A 21593-nucleotide genomic window follows, 5' to 3' on the forward strand; every position below is an offset into this window, starting at 1 on the left:
AATCTACAATGTAGCCCAGTAGAGTTTCATGCACGCAGACCTGATGGGCAGGAGTAAGCCAAAGGTCCTCGGTCGGCGAATTGGAGCATCCAGCTGATTTCCAAAAGATTTTCTCCTTTTCAACTGCACCCCTCTGTAAAATGTGATCATCCTCAATTCTAGGCATGCCCTTTGATTCAAAAACAAGGAACTCCATTTTTCCCAGGCGATTCTTCATTTTTGGTAATATCAATGTTCCAGTAAAGGCCAGTTTGTTTCACAGTTGACCCTGGCAGTGATGTTCCTGTGGTCGATTTCAGTAGAATCCTTTGTGAGTGCGGAGCATTTAATGATGGCCAGTTGTGAAGGGAGGCAGATCACGGATAAAAGTATATCGATGTAAATTTTATTAGTGATGGATGTATCCGTGGAGGTGATAAAGTCCCTAGTTTTTCAGAGTTGGCCGAAGTTGTGAACGATTCCAAAGGTATACCTGGAGTCTGTGAAAATATTGGTCACATTTCCTGTGCCTAAGATGCACGCTCTAGTGAGCGCAAAGAGCTTAGCCTGCTGCACCGAGTGAGGGGAAAGAAAAGATGCGGACTCTGAGGTTCCTGTATCAGAAACAACTGCATAGCCTGTATGGTGTTGGCCTTGGTCATTTATAAAAGAGCTTCCTTCAACATAGAAAACTAAGTCCGGGTTATTTTTTTAATTTAAATTTATTTAGACATACAGCATGGTAACAGTCCATTTCGGACCACGAGTCTGTGCCACCCAATTTACACCCCATTAACCTACACCCCCGGTACATTTTGAAGGGTGGGAGGAAACCGGAGTCTCTGGAGAAAACCAAAGCAGACATGGGGGGGGGAACCCCTTACAGACAGTGTGGGATTCGAACCCTGTGCTGTCCATATCAAGGGAAAGGGGCAGGTGTGTGTCATATCAGTTCAGATCTCTTGTCAATTGGTGATTTATTGCTGTACAATCATGGCGCAGTGAGTTTGGGTGTTCTGGTGGGCATTCTAAAAATATGGCAGAGTTCATAGTAGAGCAAGGGAAGAAATAGGGAAGGTGGTTCTGCAAAATAAGGATTTCATATTTGGTAGGCAGGCCTGAGTAAGGCCCTGAGTCTGGTGAATATTCATCAATACCTCTACATCACGAGAGGTAAAACTATCTACTGGCTGGTGCAAGATAATATTGCTAAAACCATATTATGGACTGTGGGGAGAATTTGAGTATAAGAAGGCAGAAGTTATTGGGTCAAGTTTCTTGGAGAAGTAGGCAACAGGTAGTTGTTGGTCCCCATGGAGCTGGGAATGGATAGTGGTAGTGCATTCCTCCTTTACTGTTGCACACAGACCAAATAATGTAATGGTGGCCCAGAAAGGGGTGTGCTATCAAGGCTTGCTTGAGGTTTGTTAAATCCTGTTGGACCTGCTGTGAGAATTGGAAAGGTGATGAGTAAGGGGTGAGGGACTTGGTGAGAAAGATAATAGGAATCCAAGTGCAGCAGAAATGAACAAGGCCAAAAAATTTGTGCATCTGAGTCGGTGTAGAATGGGGGTTGTGAAACTCTATTAGAGTAGGGTGGCCAAACCGCAGCTCACAAGCCACAGGAATCAGACGAGCTGGTGATCACAATGGTCTTAGCTTGCGATTGAAAATATCTGGTATGTATACCATGTAAAAGTTGAGCACCCACCCCCTCTTTTGGTCGCAGGCCCCCTCCCTCCCATCCGAGTTCCTGATACCCCAGCCGCTTGCCTATCAGAGCTCCCAAAGCCTCGAACACTGACTTGCCACCTGGCCCCAGCCATCCACCCATCTGAACTCCCAACATTCTGAGCAGTGCAGGTACTTCCCACAGTCAAAAGTAGCGTGCATGTAATAGTCAATTTCCTAAATTTTACCCTAAAAATTGCTAGACTATTACGTATATTATACTTTTTGATTATTGAAATGCAAATTATTTTAAAAATTACACACATGAATAAATATTATTACGTACATGTTTTTATATAAAAGTTTTGTAACAAAATGTGCAGGTAAAAGTAAAAATGTGTACGTCTTATGGCTCTCTAACATCTGAAGTTTATTATATGTAGCTCTTGCATTTGACCACCCCTGTATTAGAGCCCAGAAATTTCACTGAGATCTGCACAACATGGGATTTGGAGGGGGGGGAATGATATAGCCACACTGATACAAGAATTTTAGGGTCCTTCCAGCATGCTTCCTCATTGGGACTGGCTATCAGGAGGTCATCGACAATATTGGATTACCATTGAGCCTTCAGGGAGAGTGAAAGTGGCCAGTTGGGACATCAGACACTGAGAGAAAATAGTGGGAGAATAGATAAACCCCTGGGGAAAGTTGCTGGCCCTTATAGGAAACAGCAGAAAGGTATTGGCACGCCTCTGCTTTTGGGATGGTAAAAACTACATTCTGCAAATTCACAAGGGAGAAGACTGAGGCCTCTAATGGAACGCAGCTCAATATGGTTGCTGGATTAGGTACTACAATGTGAATGGCTGTAATAAAATAGTTAATGGTTCTAATGTCTTGGACTAAGTGATGCTCTGAGCATGGAGGCTTCGGAACTTGGAAATTTGGAGTATTGCAGAGCGATTTGCGTGGTACAAGGATCCACTGTAGTAGAATAGAATGGATCACAGCCTCAATACCGGACTCAACTTTGGGCTTGAATGGGTTTTGTGGAACAGTGAGTCATTTTTATCCCTTCCTTAATGGCAATGTGGATGGGGTCGACAATGACCCTTCCTACATCTGTCTTACTGGAGGCCCATAATTCAGGTTTCATGTTACCCTTTGGGGTCATAGACTGATGATAAGTAAGTATGCCAGACGAGGGTTCCCTCAAGAAAATTTTAGGTAGTAAAGCACTGGAGATTAGCCTGGTTCACAAGGATATGGGCTAGGAAACCCAGATCCTTTGGTTTATGGTCAGGTACAACAGTAAGGGTAATAAGTGGAAAAACAAGGTGGAACTTTCCACAAAATGGGAACTATTGCTACCAAAAGGGCAGTTGCTGCAGGCCCCTCAATTTCTCCCTTTACTGAGAAGGGTTGCTTTAGTAAAGGAGTGTAGGACAATCTCAACTCTGAATTGCTGCCGGAGGTATCTTAGGCTAAAGTTACGTGAAGATCTTGAGGGACTGGAGATGAGGCCGCTGAGAGATCTTGGTCGAGTGCCCACCATTGTGGGATAGCAAAGATAGGGGACTGAGTCTTTGTCAGTGAGCCTGAGGTCGATATGCCCTTGCTGGTGCATTCGATTTGCACTCCCAAGCCACATAATACATTATTTGCGGCTATACATACCTTGATGTTGCCACACGCAGCAAATTCTATGGGAATGCTAGTTTGTGTGAAGGAGCTGGGTAACTAATTATAGAAACCTCAAATCCTTGGAGTGAGACAGTTTTGTAAGAAAAGGGTAGACAGACTGGTGTATGGAAGAGCAAAATTGCTCCATTGTCATCCATAAGCTTTAGAGGGTGTCAGCACCCCATGAAGGTAAGGAGGGGGTTCATCAGCCAGGTTGGTAGTAAGGATTGGCAACTCGAGGATCATTTGTCATGCAAAAGAGTTATGGGCAGAAAAAAAGGGACTGGCTTTTCTCTTCTAGGGCATTCAAGGCAGTCCCGTTTCCAAAGCCCCCTTCGAACAACAGTGGTAAAACTCATCTTGGGAAGCTCCCCTGACCGGGGAGTAATTTGATGACCACCCTTGGGGGGGGGGGGGGGGGTTGCCTCTAGCAGGTGGATAGTTTCCTGATGCTGAATTAGGTGGAGGATGATCCTGTTTTGGGTATGGATCCCATGGTAGGTCTCTGGCTTCTCCCAGGCGGGACATGTGGTTTGTGTCTCCTTCGCTGGATATACTCTATCTGAACAATGGTTAGGGGAGTGTTTTCAGAACTGTCCCAAAAGGCTTTCACAGTCCAAATAAGGTGGGCTTGTGTGGATTTGGACAAGTTCATATTGTTAACTTCAATTTTTTTGGCCGCCTTACTAGGCAGGACATAATACTGTGAATTCCTGATTGTGCAAAATAGACAGCATTAAAGTGCTCCAGGGTCTCTCCTGTTATATCTATGGAGGGAGCCAGAACCTGGAAAAAGGCATTCAATGTATTTTCAGCCACCTACAGTTGCGTTAGTCCAGACATGGCGAGCTAGTCATAGTTGTCTTATCCGAGACAAATGGAGAATCAAGTCTGCTCAGTGGGAGTGAGGGAGGCCGTAGCCAATGGAACAAATCTCTGGACTTGAAAGATGATTAAAACAGTTCTCAAGTAATTACAAAATTCTTGGGGGTCAACCTTTCTGTGTGGGACAGTATTCAGTATACCACAGGGTTCAGAAATGGTCCAGAGTTTATGGATTTGCATAGTGGGTACTTGTCCCAACACTCCAGCTTGGGGGTTAGGACCAGTCCTCATAAACACTGGATGTTGAGGCCGTATTGGTGGTGGAAAAATTAATGGCTTAAGTTCAGGTGTCTAGTCCAGGAAAGATCCAATCTGGCTGCGTGTGCAGGCAGAAACGGGGGTCAGGCTTCCCAACTCCCCGGGGAAAGCTACATCAGTTAGTGATGGTAAAGTGACTGCCGAACTGGGGTACCAGAGTGAGAGCAGTATGGTGGTGGGGAACTCAACTGTGGTAAAAGCAGGCTCCGACCCTCCTGAGGGTCATCTGCAAGGATTACAAGGTTGACTTGCTCCTTCCCAGACATCATCAGTGTCGTTTGCGGAATTGGTCTGAATAGAGGCTGGCTACCCCAGGTCTATTCCTGTTTTCCATTTCCTTTTCCACCTTTTTAATTATTTTTACCATGGTCAGTATCTTCTGTCTTTGTAATAATTTTTCCCCATCTCCTTTGACTCTTTCTGTCCCTTTTCCCATTCTTCACAAATTACTCTCAATTCCTGCCAACACCTGGGATTGCCTCTTTTGTCACATACATCTAGACCTCTTCACTTAGTTTTGTGAGCTCAGTAATTTGTCTTTTATCTTTTGTATCTGCCTCTTGCTGCCATGGACCAATCAGGTGAACATACTTTTCCCCCCCCACCACCCATTTCCTTTCCATAATCCCTGTTCCACTGGCCATATTAAATTTAAATCAAAAGTACCTCCTGAAGGTAGGTTGACTTTTCCAAAATATTTGAAGAATTAGACATTTGTCACAGTTTCTTCATAATTTGGATATTTTCTAATGTCTGCTACAGCAGCATTGCAGAATAAAGAGATGTCCATACGTGACATCAATCGCAGACTTCTCGGTAGTGAAGGAGGGCCCGGGCCATCTTGGGTCAGCTGACTGGTGCTGACCAGTCTAACTGCACAGTTGCTCGGCCTGCTACACCACCACCAACTGGCATTTCATCACATCCACCAGCAGTTCACGTGCCCGTAGGAAGTCTGCTCCGAGTAGGGCCTGTCCCATGGCTGTAATTGTGCACTTCCTGTGGAAAACTATGTCCGCGGTGTGGATTGTGACCTGGTGGGTTCTGTAGCTCAGGATGGAGGATCCGGTTGTGTCTGGCCTCAAAATATGTCAGTGGGACATGGCTGATTTATGTGCCCATGTCAACTAGGAAGTCCCTCTTCATCCGTTGGTCTCTGAGATAGAGTAGGCCTTTCAGAGCACCAACCACCGAGGCCACTATCGGTGGCCGGCTTGCCTATTTCCCATCGCCATGTTAGGTTTGGTAGTGGGGTATGAGCACTGCCGGGCATTTCGGTCCCTTCTGCGGTGATAGAAACAGTATTCGTTTTGTTTCTCTGGGTGCCTGTCGTGTTGTGGTTGTGTCGCGGCCACTGCTGGGGGAGCCGGTGGGGTTGTTGAGGTGGCAGTGCTGATGGCAGAGATGGGCTGCATGTGGATGGAGCTCTGCTGTGGGGTGTAGAAAATTCTGCTTCCTTGGCTACCAGGTACGTGGCACTGAAATCCATGTCGGAAACCACTGAGGAGAATGCAACAGCAATTTGGAAAGGAACAGGGCCTCAAAGAGGAAGCAGTCTGTGTGTCCATCCGCTAGGGTCACCATTTCGTGCATGAGCTCAGAGGGGTTCCTGTTGCCCAAGCCTGCATGTTTAAGATACGAACAGTGTGCTCATGCCGGCTGAGTTCTAGGGAGTCTAGGAAGAAACACCGGAATTGTTCGTACTTGCACTCCATTGGAGGGTTCTCCATGAAGGAGTTTACAGTGTCCATTGTGCTGATGACATGCCAGAACTTGCTACTAGCAGCGTATAACTATGAAATAAAATATAAACCAGGAACACTCAGCCATCCAGATGCCTTACCACGCATGCTGATACCCAAGACAGAGCAACAAGAAGAAATTATTACATGGACAGCAGAAGCAGCAGCCGTCAACCAAAAACATCTTCATCAACTGCCCATTACAGCCCAGATGATCAGAAAGGAAACCCGAAAAGAGGCAAAATTAAGCAAGATCCTATACCTTAATTGATGGTCCGAATCTGAAGTCATTCCAGAAGATATAAAAGCTTGCCATACACGCCGCCATGAACTATCAATCGAAGAAGGATGTTTACTATGGGGTACCCATACAATTCCAGCCAAATGGCAAACTACTATGTTATCAGAGCTGCATCATAACCATCCGGGAATGGTACAAATAAAAGCACTGGCCCTGATGCATATCTGGTGGCCTCCATAGACAGAGACATTGAAACAACAGTAAGGGCATGCAAAGTATGTCAGTCAATGCAGCCAAAAATGCCACAAGCCAAGGCTAACCCATGGAAATGGCCATCCAAACTCTAGCATCGGATTCATGTAGTCTTCACTGGACCATTCATGAATGAGACTTTCCTAATAGCTGTACATTCCAAATGGCCATTAGTTTCACAGCTGAAAAATGCCAAAGCAGATCCCACGATTGACTGTCCACAAGCTATCTTTGCCACTTACGGATTGCCTCATGAGTTATTATGGAGAATGGGCCTCAATTTACATCAGAACATTTTTTTTAAATTATGCGTGACAACAATATCAGACATATTTTGTCTGCACCCAAGTACTAATGGGGAGGCAGAACATTCAAAAAAACAATGAAACTTCTAAATGCCTCCTGGACACTCAAAATCACAGATTTCCTATTGGGATACAGACACAGGCCGCATTCTACCACAAAATGCACCCCAGCAGAACTAATGTTTGGCTGCAACTTGTGGACCAGGCTGTCCAGTTCATCCAAATCTGGTTCTCCAATTTAAAAAAAAACTGCATTGCACATTGGAAGTTGGCGAGAGAGTTCTGGTACAAGGTTATAGACAATATAAAGACCCTTGGGTGGTAGGAGTAATCTTACAAAAATTGAACCCCTGCTCACACTCTGTTCTAGTGGGGAACTGATTGTGGCAGTAACACATTGACCAATTATGAGCAATGACTGACACTAAGATCCATGAACTGCCTCATGAACTGGAGGAGGCGGAACCAGACCTGCCGTGACCTGTCCTGACCATCCCACCCCTCAGGCCAATTGGGGCGGGGGTGGTAGGGGGTGGCAGAGACAGTCGTGAAGCTGAGGAGTCCAGTAACTGAGACACGCAGCCAGGAGGGCAGCGAAGACGTGCAGTCGCCACTGAAGGTCAGCGAAGGCAGGCAGTCACCGCCAACCCGACTATCTTCAGGGCCCAAGCAAACTACGCTGAGGTGGTCCAAAAAAGAAAGAAAACCATCTGAATGCTTTAAGGACTATGTGCCCTAATTATTATTAAATATTTACCCTTTTATAATTATAATTATTCATGAGATGTATTCTAATTCTCACTTGTAGACCTGGGCCCGATGTAATCTTATTAGTTTGAAGGGTCCCAGTCAGCATTTATCCCACGGGGTGGGGGGGGGGGGGGTTGGGGGAAAGAGTGTTGGGCATAAGCCTGTCCTCAGCTGAACATGGTGGCACCAACATCATGATGTCACCCTTCCATATTTATAACCCTGTGTGTCAGTAGCCAGGTTAGTCTAATAGGTTGAGAAAGCATCACGTCTCTGAGTCTTAATTGTGTGAGTGCATACACAATGGTATCCTCTGAGACAATTCCCCCTGATGTAGAACTGTGACTCAGCCAGTTCCTGGGCTGGTTTGCTCAGAAGGGCATCAAATGCACGCCCACCACGTTGGTTGCAGCCGTTGTGACTAGTAGTAGCTGTATCTTGCATTCTGATGCGTTCGATGTGGGTTCCAAAACTTTGGAAGTGTTGGAGTCACCACTGTAGCATCTGCTACAGCAGCACTACATAATAAAGAGATGTCCATAGGGGTATCAACTGCGGGATTCTCAGTAGTGAAGAGGGGCCTGCGCCATCTTGAGTCAGTCGACTGGTACAGCAATTCGGCCCATCTAACCGTGCGGTCGCTTGGCCTGCTACAATTTGTCTATTATTTTCTCTAAAAGACTATTTCCCCCTCCCCCCTTATCCATTTGCATGCCCATCATTTTTACTTAATGGAATACTCGATTCTTGTGAATTTGAACTGCTCGTGTGCTAATTCTGCATTATTCCCTTTGGGTTTCCTGGCCAAAATGAGGAAACGAACAGAAACAGCAGGGAGGAGAGAGGAACCAAGGTTAAAGCTTACCTTGTAGGCCCGTTTGTCTGTGATTTGCTCCAGATTTCTGTCTGTCCAATTCTTCAGTTTTGGCAAGGGATCTACCACTTATTAGGATCCTGCTGGCAAAATGTGGAATTCCTCTTTCAGTTCAGACCCAGGGAATAACTTCAGACCTGATTTACTTTAAACCATACACCATTTATTTGCAAGTTTGCATCACTTAATTGATGAACAGAGTCTTGCTCATGAAGCATAGATATCTATAGCCAAGTGAGACCTGAACAAGGTCCGAGACTGGTGCTTATACATTTGTTATCATGCATACCGGCATATCTTTGCAAGATGTCCCTGATTAGTGACTTTCAGCTATCTCATGCTGCAGGCATTTTCTACTAGGCCTGAGCACATTGATTAGCTCAGCATGACCCTGTCAATGCCTTTGCTATCATTATACGCATAATGAGATTAGCTAAGCCATTAACAGTTAGTTAAGATTGTGACCCAATTCTTTACACAATCTCTCACTGCTTCCCTGGAGTGTAACCTCTTGAGGCCACTGCAGAACATCAGTGCCATCACCCTGGACCCAGATCCCGTGTTCGCAAGATTTTTAAAAAACTGTTAAGCTTGTTCTTTCAAGGAAAACAGCTTTATGTGGGTTTAACACTTAACCAACTTTATTTTCCTTGAGTTGTTTCAACCACCTTCCAGCAACGACACCTGCGACTCCTGTCATATACCACTTTCTGGTATCCACCCAACTGCAAGTTTGGAAATACAGTTCTTATTTATAGACATAATAATGCATCTTTCCCCTTTTTAAAAAAAACAAAAACTCAATACTATGTCATCATAAGAAAATATATACATTCTGTGGCCAATCTTTCCACTCAGTAGGTTTCAATCAGTGTCTGAGTTGGTTTAATTGTCCTTTTTAGTTTGCTATGCATTTTCACCGGCGTACCGCTTGGTGCTTTGGTCTTCTTTGGCTTGGCTTCGCGGACGAAGATTTATGGAGGGGGTAAAAAGTCCACGTCAGCTGCAGGCTCGTTTGTGGCTGACAAGTCCGATGCGGGACAGGCAGACACGATTGCAGCGGTTGCAAGGGAAAATTGGTTGGTTGGGGTTGGGTGTTGGGTTTTTCCTCCTTTGCCTTTTGTCAGTGAGGTGGGCTCTGCGGTCTTCTTCAAAGGAGGTTGCTGCCCGCCAAACTGTGAGGCGCCAAGATGCACGGTTTGAGGCGTTATCAGCACACTGGCGGTGGTCAATGTGGCAGGCACCAAGAGATTTCTTTAGGCAGTCCTTGTACCTTTTCTTTGGTGCACCTCTGTCACGGTGGCCAGTGGAGAGCTCGCCATATAACACGATCTTGGGAAGGCGATGGTCCTCCATTCTGGAGACGTGACCCATCCAGCGCAGCTGGATCTTCAGCAGCGTGGACTCGATGCTGTCGACCTCTGCCATCTCGAGTACTTCGACGTTAGGGGTGTAAGCGCTCCAATGGATGTTGAGGATGGAGCGGAGACAACGCTGGTGGAAGCGTTCTAGGAGCCGTAGGTGGTGCCGGTAGAGGACCCATGATTCGGAGCCGAACAGGAGTGTGGGTATGACAACGGCTCTGTATACGCTTATCTTTGTGAGGTTTTTCAGTTGGTTATTTTTCCAGACTCTTTTGTGTAGTCTTCCAAAGGCGCTATTTGCCTTGGCGAGTCTGTTGTCTATCTCATTGTCGATCCTTGCATCTGATGAAATGGTGCAGCCGAGATAAGTAAACTGGTTGACCGTTTTGAGTTTTGTGTGCCCGATGGAGATGTGGGGGGGCTGGTAGTCATGGTGGGGAGCTGGCTGATGGAGGACCTCAGTTTTCTTCAGGCTGACTTCCAGGCCAAACATTTTGGCAGTTTCCGCAAAGCAGGACGTCAAGCGCTGAAGAGCTGGCTCTGAATGGGCAACTAAAGCGGCATCGTCTGCAAAGAGTAGTTCACGGACAAGTTTCTCTTGTGTCTTGGTGTGAGCTTGCAGGCGCCTCAGATTGAAGAGACTGCCATCCGTGCGGTACCGGATGTAAACAGCGTCTTCATTGTTGGGGTCTTTCATGGCTTTGGCAAAAACTAGAGCGCATCGGATGTCCCCCAAAGTTCCTCAACATGATTATCCAACTGCACGAAAACCAACAAGGTCGGGTCAGATACAGCAATGAGCTCTCTGAACCCTTCTCCATTAACAATGGCGTGAAGCAAGGCTGTGTTCTCGCACCAACCCTCTTTTCAATCTTCTTCAGCATGATGCTGAACCAAGCTTTGGTCTATAGTTAAGGCATATTTCACATGAAGCAGTGGTCTGGCTTATGTCTTGGTTCATTCTTGGCCAGTACATACCTCTCGAGCTCTACGTTTGCACTTTTCCTCACCAAGATGTCCTTCATGCTTATTAACCATATAACTGTTTACGGCGTGGAAACAGGCCATGTCGGCCCTTCAAGTCCACGCCGGTTCACTTGAATAATGAAACAGATTCACTTCTTCCTGTAAAGTGGAAAATCTTAATGAAGTTAATTCTCAGAAATTGTTAGTTCCAGCAGGATTCGGAGTCTGCAATCAAACCTTTAACCCAAATTTTCTCTTAAAATGTCACGAACCTAAAGATTTTTAAATGTTGCATCAATAGGATTGTAACGCACATCTGGAGCATTTCCTTGCGTAGCAACACTGGAATCACCAACCTGTTCCCTTTGAAGACCATATCTTTCACTGCTGACAGTTCATCTCTGAATGACCAGTAATCCCGAATACCCATTGGAGAATCATTCTTAGCTGCTGGGTTTCTTTTCTGTATTGTATCTTTGAGCTCTTTCATCGTTTCACCTGTCTCTGTTCCTTTCCTTATCTGCTCTGTTATAATCCCAGGATAGTGGAAGTGAGATGATAATCATGTCAACATAGGCCTGTATATCTGCATTAACCTCTTCTTTATTGTCAACTGCTTGAGACAGTTTATCAGCTACAAACATGTAATTTCCTGGGATGTAGATCATTTTTACATTGTATTTCTGCAGCCTTATCAACATGTGCTGTTCTCACATAGGACAGTCATTCAGTGGTTTGGACAAACTTGAGACCAGTGGTTTATGGTCTGTTACCATTTCAAGAGCTTGTCCATAAATATATTAATAGAACTTTTCACATGCTTAAGTTTTGGCAAGAAGCTCCCTCTCTATCTTTGCAGAGTTGGCTTCTGCACTTCTTAAAGCCCTTGATGCAATGGCTACAGGTTGCCATGTGTCTTCATGCTGCTGCAGTAGTATTGCTCCAAGGCCATGTATGGATGCATCAGCCCAGTTTCTGGATCATAAAATTGTAGTACAGGCTCTTCTGTTAGGACACTTTTGAGAGCCTGGAAGCATTCTTCTTGTTCGTGCAACCAGATCCATTTTTTTTTTTTGGCTCAAGGAGTGACACTGTCGACATATGAGGGATGAACTTATCCAGATAAGTCACCATCTCACTTCCTATTTGTTTTGGGGCTTTGCACAATTCTCAATGGCTGATGTCTTTCTTGGATCAGGCTTCACTCCCTGTTCAGATACAACATCTCCTATGAAGGTCAGCATCTTTACACCAAACTCACATTTCTCTTTATTTAATTTCAAATTGACGTTTGTGTAAAGTCAAGCAGTTGCCTTAGTTGCATATCATGTTTATTCTTGGTGGACCCCCATACAATGATGGTCTCAACTCCAGATATACTTTCAAAGATCATGTGGATGGTTTTATGGTCGAATTCTGGTGTTGACGAGATCCCATATAGTAGCTGAAGAAAGCAGAATCTTCCTTGTGGAGTATTGAAAGTGCATATTCTCGAACTTACCTCATTGAGATTCATCTACCAAAACCTCGATGACACGTTGAGCTTGCTAAACCACTTGGTGCCTGCAAACTGGGACAAGACTTCTTCCCGTGTCGGCAATTTAAAATGCTCTCTCATGATGGCTTTATTGAGATCTCTTGGATCAAGACATATACGCAATGCTCCATTTTTCTTTTGCACGATGACTAGTGAGCTGACCCAATCTGTAGGTTCCTCAATTTTCTGGATGACTTTCATCCATTCCATGCATGCTAGTTTTTGTTTAAGTGTGTCTCTAAGTGGAAACGAAACTTTCCTGCATGCATGGACAACAGGTTCATCTATGTGGATCTTGTGTACGGCAGGTAAATATCGAAGCCCCTCAGACATCTGCGTACTCTTCCATAAGTGTTGTGTGTTTCTGTTCAGTCTGTGAAGCCACTATGAAAACTTTTTACCAATTTGAGCTCTTCACATGCACTCAGACCTAATATTGGCTGTACTTTCCTTTCTCCAATCAGTAGCTGTGGCTTTAGATGCTGCCCTTTGTATTTGAAGGTCACAATACACCCTCTTTTAATGGAACCTTCTCTCCAGTGTAGCCTGTCACTTTTAATTTCACAGGATAAATCTTGCTCTTTACGATGAGGATCTTGTAATTGTCCATAGATAGCAGATTCACCAGTAGCGTCTATTGTGAATCCATGAGGAATTTCTCCATTTCTTCATCCACCATGTGCACTTTTCTCTTGGTAGCCCCTGCTTTTCAGCACTTGGCAAAATGATTCTTCATTCCACATTTTTGCAGTCCTTTCCACAGGCAGGACACGTCCTTGGAATATGTCTACCTCCGCACCTGCTGTATTTGCTGTTTGAGATTACCACTTTGCTTTGTTGTCTCTTTGGGAAACTCCTGGTGCTCAGCTTCTCTGTTTTCAGCACGTGCACTGTGGTGTCTATTCTGTGCAGCTCCTTAGCATGTGCTCGTGTAGTCTCTGCTACCGTATACATATTCACAGCCTTTTCCAAAGTCAAATCTTTTTCACGCAACAGTCTTTCTCTTAAGTCCAATATCTGGGATTCTGCAAACTATTCGGTCTTTAATCAGTGAATTTTTCAATTCTCCAAATTCACAGGACTTGCTCAATGTGTGAAGCTTGGCCAAGTATTGGTCAAAGCTCATACCTTTTTTTTTGATCACAGGAGAAAAACTTGGATCTCTCAAATGTGACGTTTTTACTTGGGAACAAAATAATCCTCAAATTTTGTCATCAGAGTGTCCAGTGTGAAAGCTGTCTCATCAGTTTGAAAACTGTTGTAAGTGTTCAAGGTATCTTCACCCATCACGTGCAGAAATATAGACGCTTTTCATTTTCCATCGGTCTCTCCCATTCCACCAGCTTCAAAATAAATGTGGAATCACTGTTTGAAGTGTTCCAATTATCAATTACCAGTAAACTGCATCAGTGTTGAGAGGACTTAACTTATCCATGCTTACGAACTATTGTCTTTTCTTACTCATTCAGAGACTTCTGACACCATGTTATGCTCGTTCTTTCAAGAAGAATGACTTTATGTGCGTTTAAAACTTAATAACCTGTAGTTTTCTTGAGCTGCTTCAACCGACTTGCAGCAACAACGCCCACGACTCCTGTCATATACCACGGCTGGTTTCTGGCCAACCGCCTGCAAACCGTCGGTTCCTTTAACAGGCTGTTTAAAGCCTGTACGGAGCGTCAGTAGTTGGTCTGGGCGGTAGAACCCTGCGGAGGAGCTCTGTGTCTCCGCTCCCTACAGCTCCATCTTGGGGGTCTTCAACCAGACAGCATCAATATCAACCTACAATTTACTGTAACCCCCCTGCCCCCCATTTTTCTTCTCTCTCACCCCTCAGTTTCCCTTACCTCTCTAATTCCTTTCTTTGTTATTCCCCTGCCCATCCACATCTTCTTTCCTCCAGCTCCCCACCCCCTTCCTTTCCCTCCTCCTATTAGGGAGCATCTTTCTCAGTCCTGTGTCCCTGTTAAAGTCGAGCTCCTGTCGAAATACAAAAAGTACAACCAAGCCACACAGTACAATTCAAACAGACTTTATTCAAATAACGCTAGCGGGAATGAGCAGTCTATAGTGTTGGGTAGATAAGGTCACCTCATTAAGACTGATTCGTCTCATTCAAAGAACACAGTCACAGGGTACAATATTTAAGGCACATTCCTGCATACAAATTGAATAACATTTCTTTGAAGGTATTGCTCCAGCTTATGTTTTACATTTTGCATATCCTCTTCCTAAAGACAGGGAAATGATATGATGTTGGTCATTTAATCTCATGTAACAGTTATAATTAAGAACATCCTTCTGGTATACAAAAAATCAACAGAAAGGGTTGCTCACAGTACACATCACTATCTATTCTCTGGGGTCCTGATTTCTGGTTTCCAATTTACACACGTAAATGGCTCGTTTCATAGTAATCTTAGATTCTTGAGGTTGACAATGGTGACCAGAACTTCAGCACTGAAACAATGCCATTCAGGGACTGAGTGGTGCTGGATGCTTATTGCTGCCGTTAGATCGCATCTAACAGGTAGTAGTCAGTTAGCACTATTGTGTTAAAAGAGATCAGGCATTAGGATGTGGCTCAGTAGAGAATTGATTCCTGTATGGAATGTCCTTTGTTACTCTCTCTCTCTTTCTCCCAGCTTACATGGTTTGTTCATCATAATTCCCATAACTAGATATTCTACAGCTAATATCTTCACCCCCTCTCCATCAATTTTTAGATCCTTCCCTTTCCGACCAGCACTTGCCTATCCAGTAAGCCCATGCTCGCTTCCCCCCCCCCCAACCTTCTTATTTGGACATTTGGCCCATCTTTAGCATTCCTGATGAATGGCTCAGGCTGGAATATCAACTGCCTTTTGCCTTCTGCTGTCTCATCTGCGGAGTTCCTCCCACACCTTGTTTATTGTTCCAGTTCTCCAGCATCTGCAGACTCTTGTTCACGTACTTTCTAGTCAGTATGTTTCCGACATTTGATACTGAACTGCCCCTCAACCATACCGTCACCTTACATCAGTTCCTTGCTGAAAACTAAAGAACATCAAAGGCTAGATCACACCCACTCTTGGCAATATCTGCAAATCAGCTTTATAGGTAACAGATGCAGGACTTTGGTTAGGAAGAGGTGTAGTGAGTTAACTGTAAGTTAATAGATTTATAGAAGATGGCTGTAGATAAGATTTTTTTTTCCAAAACGGAGACTGTGAGATTGAGAAAAGAATATTGCCATAGGTGGACCAAATGAATTTGAGGTCAGGGTAAAAGTTGGCAGCAAAGTGAATAAAGTTGATGAGCTCCTGGGTGTAGGAGGCAACACCAATGTTACAGAGGAAGAGTCGAGGAGCTTGCAGGCTCCACATAACCAGCAAAAAGGCAGCCTTTACTTTATGGATACTGTGTGTCCTGCTGAGTTTCTCCAGCACAATTGTGTGTGGATTTGACCCCAACATCTGCTGATTTTAAAATGTTTAACACTTTTTTTCTTCAGTCTTACAACACACTTCGATCCATACATGACCTTGGAGTTTGCATCCTCGTGCACCTGTGATTTCCGCTGTTTCACCAGTCAAGTCGAAATCCCTGTTGCTCACCCTTTACTCAGAGATTCTTACCCTAAAGGTGTCCTGAACCTCTACTCCCTTGGTCAAACCTTTGGTCAGGTCCCAGCACCACATTATACAACTTGAATCCAAATTTTGTTAGATTCCGCTCCTGGGAAGCTCCTGAGAATGCTATAAGTTTATTTGTCACAAAATATATTGAACAGTGAGAAATATTTTTTCTGAGAGCAGTCTAATGGGTTATCTCTAATATTCATAGAAGGAACACAATTTACAGAGTACAGGTTGACAATGAAAAGGAAGATCAATGAGCACCAGGCATGGGTAGCATGAGAGCACAGTTATTACATTAAATACAAGGAATATGTGGTTTAGTTTATATGCTCCTGCTGATTGTCTTGAATGCTGTCTTCTTGCACGTTTCTGTTTCTTTAAAGCCTTGTTCCTAACTCTCAATTAGTTTGGTAGATAGTGCCCTTGGTTGCAGGCAGTGAGAGGAAGAACTTAATGTGTTCACCTTGGACTTTTCCCAGGATGTCAAGAAAAGGTCGAACAATTATCTTCTCAATCCATCAGCCCAGGTATGCCATCTTCAAGCTGTTTGGTTCTTTGACACTTCTCGCCAATGGCAGACTCGTTTACCATGGTCCTTCCAGGGAAGCACTGGACTATTTTTCTTCAATTGGTAAGTCGTTTGTTCATAAGCCAGTTTATTTTTGTGAAGAGTTTGGCTTAAAATGGCAGATGCATTTATTCAAACTGATGACATCTCAAGTTCAAGTTTATTGTCACTGATAGAGATTATTTTGTGGGCAAACCAGTGACTAATACAAGTCAGACACAGTGCAGGAGTGCAGAGAGAGATCAATTAGGCAAAGACAATTGTACTATTTTTGGGTTCCTTCAGGAGCCTGATAACGATGAAAAAGAAATTGCCTTTGAGTCTGGTGGCGCATGATCTTGTACTCGTAAATCTTGTTCCTGACGGGAGGAGAGTGAAGAGAGTGTGGTCAGGAGAGATGGGATGAGTCCTTTATGTTGGCTGCTTTACTGAGGCGGTGGGAGTTGTCGATGGAGGAGAGGGTTTTGTGTTTGTCTTGTTTTACTATTCCCTTTGAAACATTCAACAGGATACATCTGTGAGGCTTTTAACAATCCTCCTGATTTTTTTCTGGACATCATCAATGGAGACTCAACAGCTATGGACATGCAGAAGCCTACAGAACCGGACCCAGGTTAGTTACCTACAACACTGTATTAGCTGTTCATTCAAAGTACCACTTTCACCCACTAGGCTAGAATTAAATACTGCTTTTCTGTTATTTAAAAAAAACAGAGAAGTGGAAGTTACTGAAGGAGTAAGGTGAGAGTCTCTATGGTTTCAAGATTAATTTTTTAAAAATGTGGTCACGGGTTGTGAGAACCATTGAAAATAGTGACGGTTTGCCACTATTGTCCTAGAAAGATGGGGTGGGAACGATAATTGAATCACTAGAAATAGCTTCATGTAACCCATGTACTTACTATCCATTTTTAAGAGCAGTGAAGGGTCAACAGCACTTAAGAAAAAAGATAGAATGGATGCAGAAAATATTCACAATGCTCTTGAATTGTAAGGAGAAGCTTAAAAGAGTGAGGGGGGGGGGGTGGAAGCGTTATAGGCGTCTTCATGTGAGGCTTGAGTAAGGTAGATAGTCAGTCTTTTTCCCAAAGTAGCTGGGTCTAAAATTATGGGGTACAGGTTAAAGGTGATAGGGGAACGATTTAAAAAGGACATGGGGGCAATGTTTTCACGCGGAGAGTGGCACGAACTGCCAAAGGAAGTGGTGGAGGTGAGGACAATTTATAATATAAGGGCAGGTAAGGATGAGCCAGGAGAGATAAAGGAGACTGCAGATGCCAAAATCTGAAGCTAAACAAACTGATGAGTCTCCATTGACCTGTTGGGTTCTCCCAGCAGAGTTTAATGTTTGGAGAAGTTTGAGATGAATGCAGGCAAATGGGAATAAGGCAGATTAGCATTGTAGTCAACATGCATGAGTTGGGCAAAAGGGTGTTTTCCCTGCTGTAAAATTTGGAATCTATGAACTGCACTACCCAAGATAACCCTATGAAAGCTTCAAAACAATGAAGAGGCACTTTAATTTCACGGAAGTATACCAGCTGAAGACCTATTTCTGTGCTGCTATGTTGTATGGTTTTAACAGGTAGACGTAATGCAACTATATTTTAGGAAATGTCCACTTTATATCATTCTGTGAAAATTGACTCGTCATTCAATATCCATCTGTATTTGCCCATGAATTAGGTGCTTGTTAGGTTCAGATTCAGATTTATTGTCTGTGTAAATGCAAACAACTGAGTGTAGCCGTGCGCTACTCGAAGAAAGACGCACACGGGTATAGTATAGCTCTCTGTTTCATTGGGGCTGAAGCCCGGCTTTTATACTGTTGGCAACCGATGTCGCCGCCCGCATATCAATAGTAGGGCCCCCTTCTTGCATTACAATGCATTCTTCCCTGCGCACTATTCCCAAGCTGTTGGCTGTGCAGCGGGAGCCAGTGCCATATTGGGGATGCTGGCCCCTATGCTGTCTTAACCATACGATGCCAGGTCGCTTGCTGGGGCCAGTGTCGCTGAGTGGACTGCTGGCTTCCGGTTGCACTCGCTGCCTGGAGTGCCAGCTTGATTGCCGCGATGGCGTGCTGCTACTTGAGATGCAGAATCACTACTTAATGGTGGTGGAATAAAAAACTACACAGCATTTACATGTAAACAAATAAAGAACTCTAAACAGGTAGTGAATGTAAGCAAGCCAACTGTGCAATACAGAGAGAATTTATTTAAAAAAAATAAAGTAAGAGTCCTTAAACGAGTCCCTGATTGAGATTATTGTTGAGGAGTCTGATGGTGGAAGGGTAGCAGCTGTTCCTGTACTTGGTGGTGTGAGTCTTGTGGCACTGATACCTCTTTCCTGGTAGCAGCAGCGAGTATAGAGTGTGTGCTGAATAGTGTGGATCCTTTATGATCGCTGCTGTTCTCAGACAACAGCATTCCCTGTAGATGTTCTCGATGATGGGGAGTGTTTGGAGAGAAACACAATAGGCTGCAGATGCTGTGTTACAAACTAATAAAATCTTATTCGAACTAACAAAGGAACAGCAATGGAAAATTCACCAGACAATGTTAAATTCAAAATGATAGTTTTTAATTAAACTATTAATAACATAGCATGTCTTACTTACCTTTAAACTTAAAACCCCACTATATGCAGATGTAAGTGTGTGTGTCTGTTAAAGTCCAAAACCATTACAGTTTTTGCTGGATTCTTAAAAAGACAATTTTACAGTCCAGTTTCAAACATCTTATTCAACTTTTAGGATCTTTTTAAATATTGGTTCAGAAGTAATGATAAAGCAGGAGTGAAGCATGTGTTTTCTTTAAATTGTTGCTTAAAAGCAATATCAAGTTAATATTCAAGTTCTTAGATATTCCCAAACTCACAAATCTTGTTGAGTGTTTTCCAGGAAGAGATTTCTTCTTAATCTCTCACACTAGTTATCTGCAACTCCCTCTTATCTCCTTCAGTCACGAAGTTTCCTTCCACGAAGAGGCTGCATTCTTTATTCTCAAAAGAAAAGCAGCCAGAAAGTGGTCTCCCTTTTGAAATAGGGATACCTATTTCCCCTTTGATTAGGAGTAACACATAACAGCACCTATTCCAATTATTGCAATTCAACCCGGTCTTTCCCAAGGGTCCAACTCCTGTGTGTTCCAGAGTCTTTTTTTAATTAAAAAAAAATTTTCACACTATGAACCGTATTAACCAAAATACATACAAACATTTCCCTCTTGAATATACACAGTGTCATTTTTCCCCCCTCCCCCCTTCCCACCCCCCTCCCAAACCAATAAATATTCAACATATACAATAAACCCATTAAATAATGTCATCACACAATAAAAATAAACAAGAAAATTGTGTCATCTACTTTTACACACTGGGTCAGTTCATTTCGTCTTCTTCTCATTCATTTTAGGGGGTGGAGGTCCGCGGTAGGCCCTCTCTGTTGTGTTTCATGTACGGTTCCCAAATTTGTTCAAATAATGTGACTTTATTTTTTAAATTATATGTTATTTTTTCCAATGGAATACATTTATTCATTTTCATTTACCATTGCTGTATTCTCAGGCTCTCTTCTGATTTCCAAGTTGACATTATAAATTTTTTTGCTCAGCTAAGGCTATCATAATAAATCTTTTTTGCGCTTCATCCAGCTTGAGGCCTAATTCTTTACTTCTTATATTACTTAGAGGAAAGATCTCTGGATTTTTTGGAATGTTGCTTTTTGTGATTTTATTTAATACCTGATTTAGATCTTCCCAAAACTTTTTCACTTTCTCACATGCCCAGATTGCATGTACTGTTCTTCCTGTTTCCTTCTTACAGCGAAAACATCTATCTGATAATGTTGGATCCCATTTATTTAACTTTTGGGACGTGATGTAACCAATTATACTGTATCATGCGTAACCTCATATTTATTATATTTCTAATAGTTCTGGAGCATAATTTTTCCCATATTTCATTTTTTTATCTTTATGTTTAGTTCTTGTTCCCATTTTTGTTTGGGTTTACAGCTTTCTCTTTCTCTTGCAGTTTGATGTACATGTTCGTTATAAATCTTTTAATTATCATTGTGTCTGTAATCACATATTCAAAGCTGCTTCCTTCTGGTAATCTCTGTCTGCTTCCCAATTTGTCCTTTTAAGTAGGTTTTCAGTTGGTGGTATGCAAACATTGTACCGTGAGTTATTCCATATTTGTACTTCATTTGTTCACATGATAATAAATTATTTCCCAAAAACATATTTTCTATTCTTTTAATACCTTTTCTCTTCTATTCTCTAAAGGAAAGGTTATCTATTGTGAAAGGGATTAGTTGATTTTGCATCAATAATAATTTTGGTAGTTGGTAATTTGTTTTTTTCATTTCTACGTTAATCTTCTTCCAAATGTGTGTTCCAGAGTCTTGACTTCTGAACTGCTTCAAAATGTTAGAATTTGCCAATATATTTCTCAAAGTCATGTGACCTACGAAAAGTGTTAATTGGATGTGATAAGGGACTAGGTAGAATTGATCACATTTGTGTGAAGGGGGGGGTGGGGAGCAAAGGTTGGGGGGGGGGGTGTTTAACGAAAGCCAGAGAAGTCGATGTTAATGCCATCTGGTTGGAGGGTACCCAGTCAGAAGATGAGGTAGTGTTCCTCCAATTTACAGGTAGTCTAATTCTGGCAGTACCTGAGACCATGGACAGACATGTCGGCAAAGGAATGGGATGGAGAATTGAAATGGGTGGCCACTGGGAGATCCACACTATTGCAGCGGACAGAGCCAAGTTGCTCAACAAAGTGATCTCCCAGTCTATGTCCAATCTCTCCGATGTAGAGGAGACCACAGCAGGTGGTAGCTCAGAATTTATTATATTGCTTGTGTGTGGAGTCACCTACTGGCC

The 21593-nt window shown here is 43.3% G+C and overlaps 1 protein-coding gene across 3 annotated transcripts in view; it reads left to right on the forward strand.

Moving 5' to 3' along the window:
• The window catches only part of LOC138757764 (broad substrate specificity ATP-binding cassette transporter ABCG2-like), a 116339-nt gene that overhangs the window by 39927 nt on the left and 54819 nt on the right, over positions 1–21593 (forward strand). For all 3 annotated transcript variants that reach the window (XM_069925599.1, XM_069925600.1, XM_069925598.1), the window contains exons 7-8: positions 16610–16761; positions 17207–17311. In XM_069925599.1, the coding sequence (XP_069781700.1) occupies positions 16610–16761; positions 17207–17311 (257 nt within the window). The remainder of the gene's footprint in view (positions 1–16609; positions 16762–17206; positions 17312–21593) is intronic.

This window comes from Narcine bancroftii, chromosome 3, assembly GCF_036971445.1.
Source record: "Narcine bancroftii isolate sNarBan1 chromosome 3, sNarBan1.hap1, whole genome shotgun sequence".
NCBI lineage: Eukaryota > Metazoa > Chordata > Chondrichthyes > Torpediniformes > Narcinidae > Narcine > Narcine bancroftii.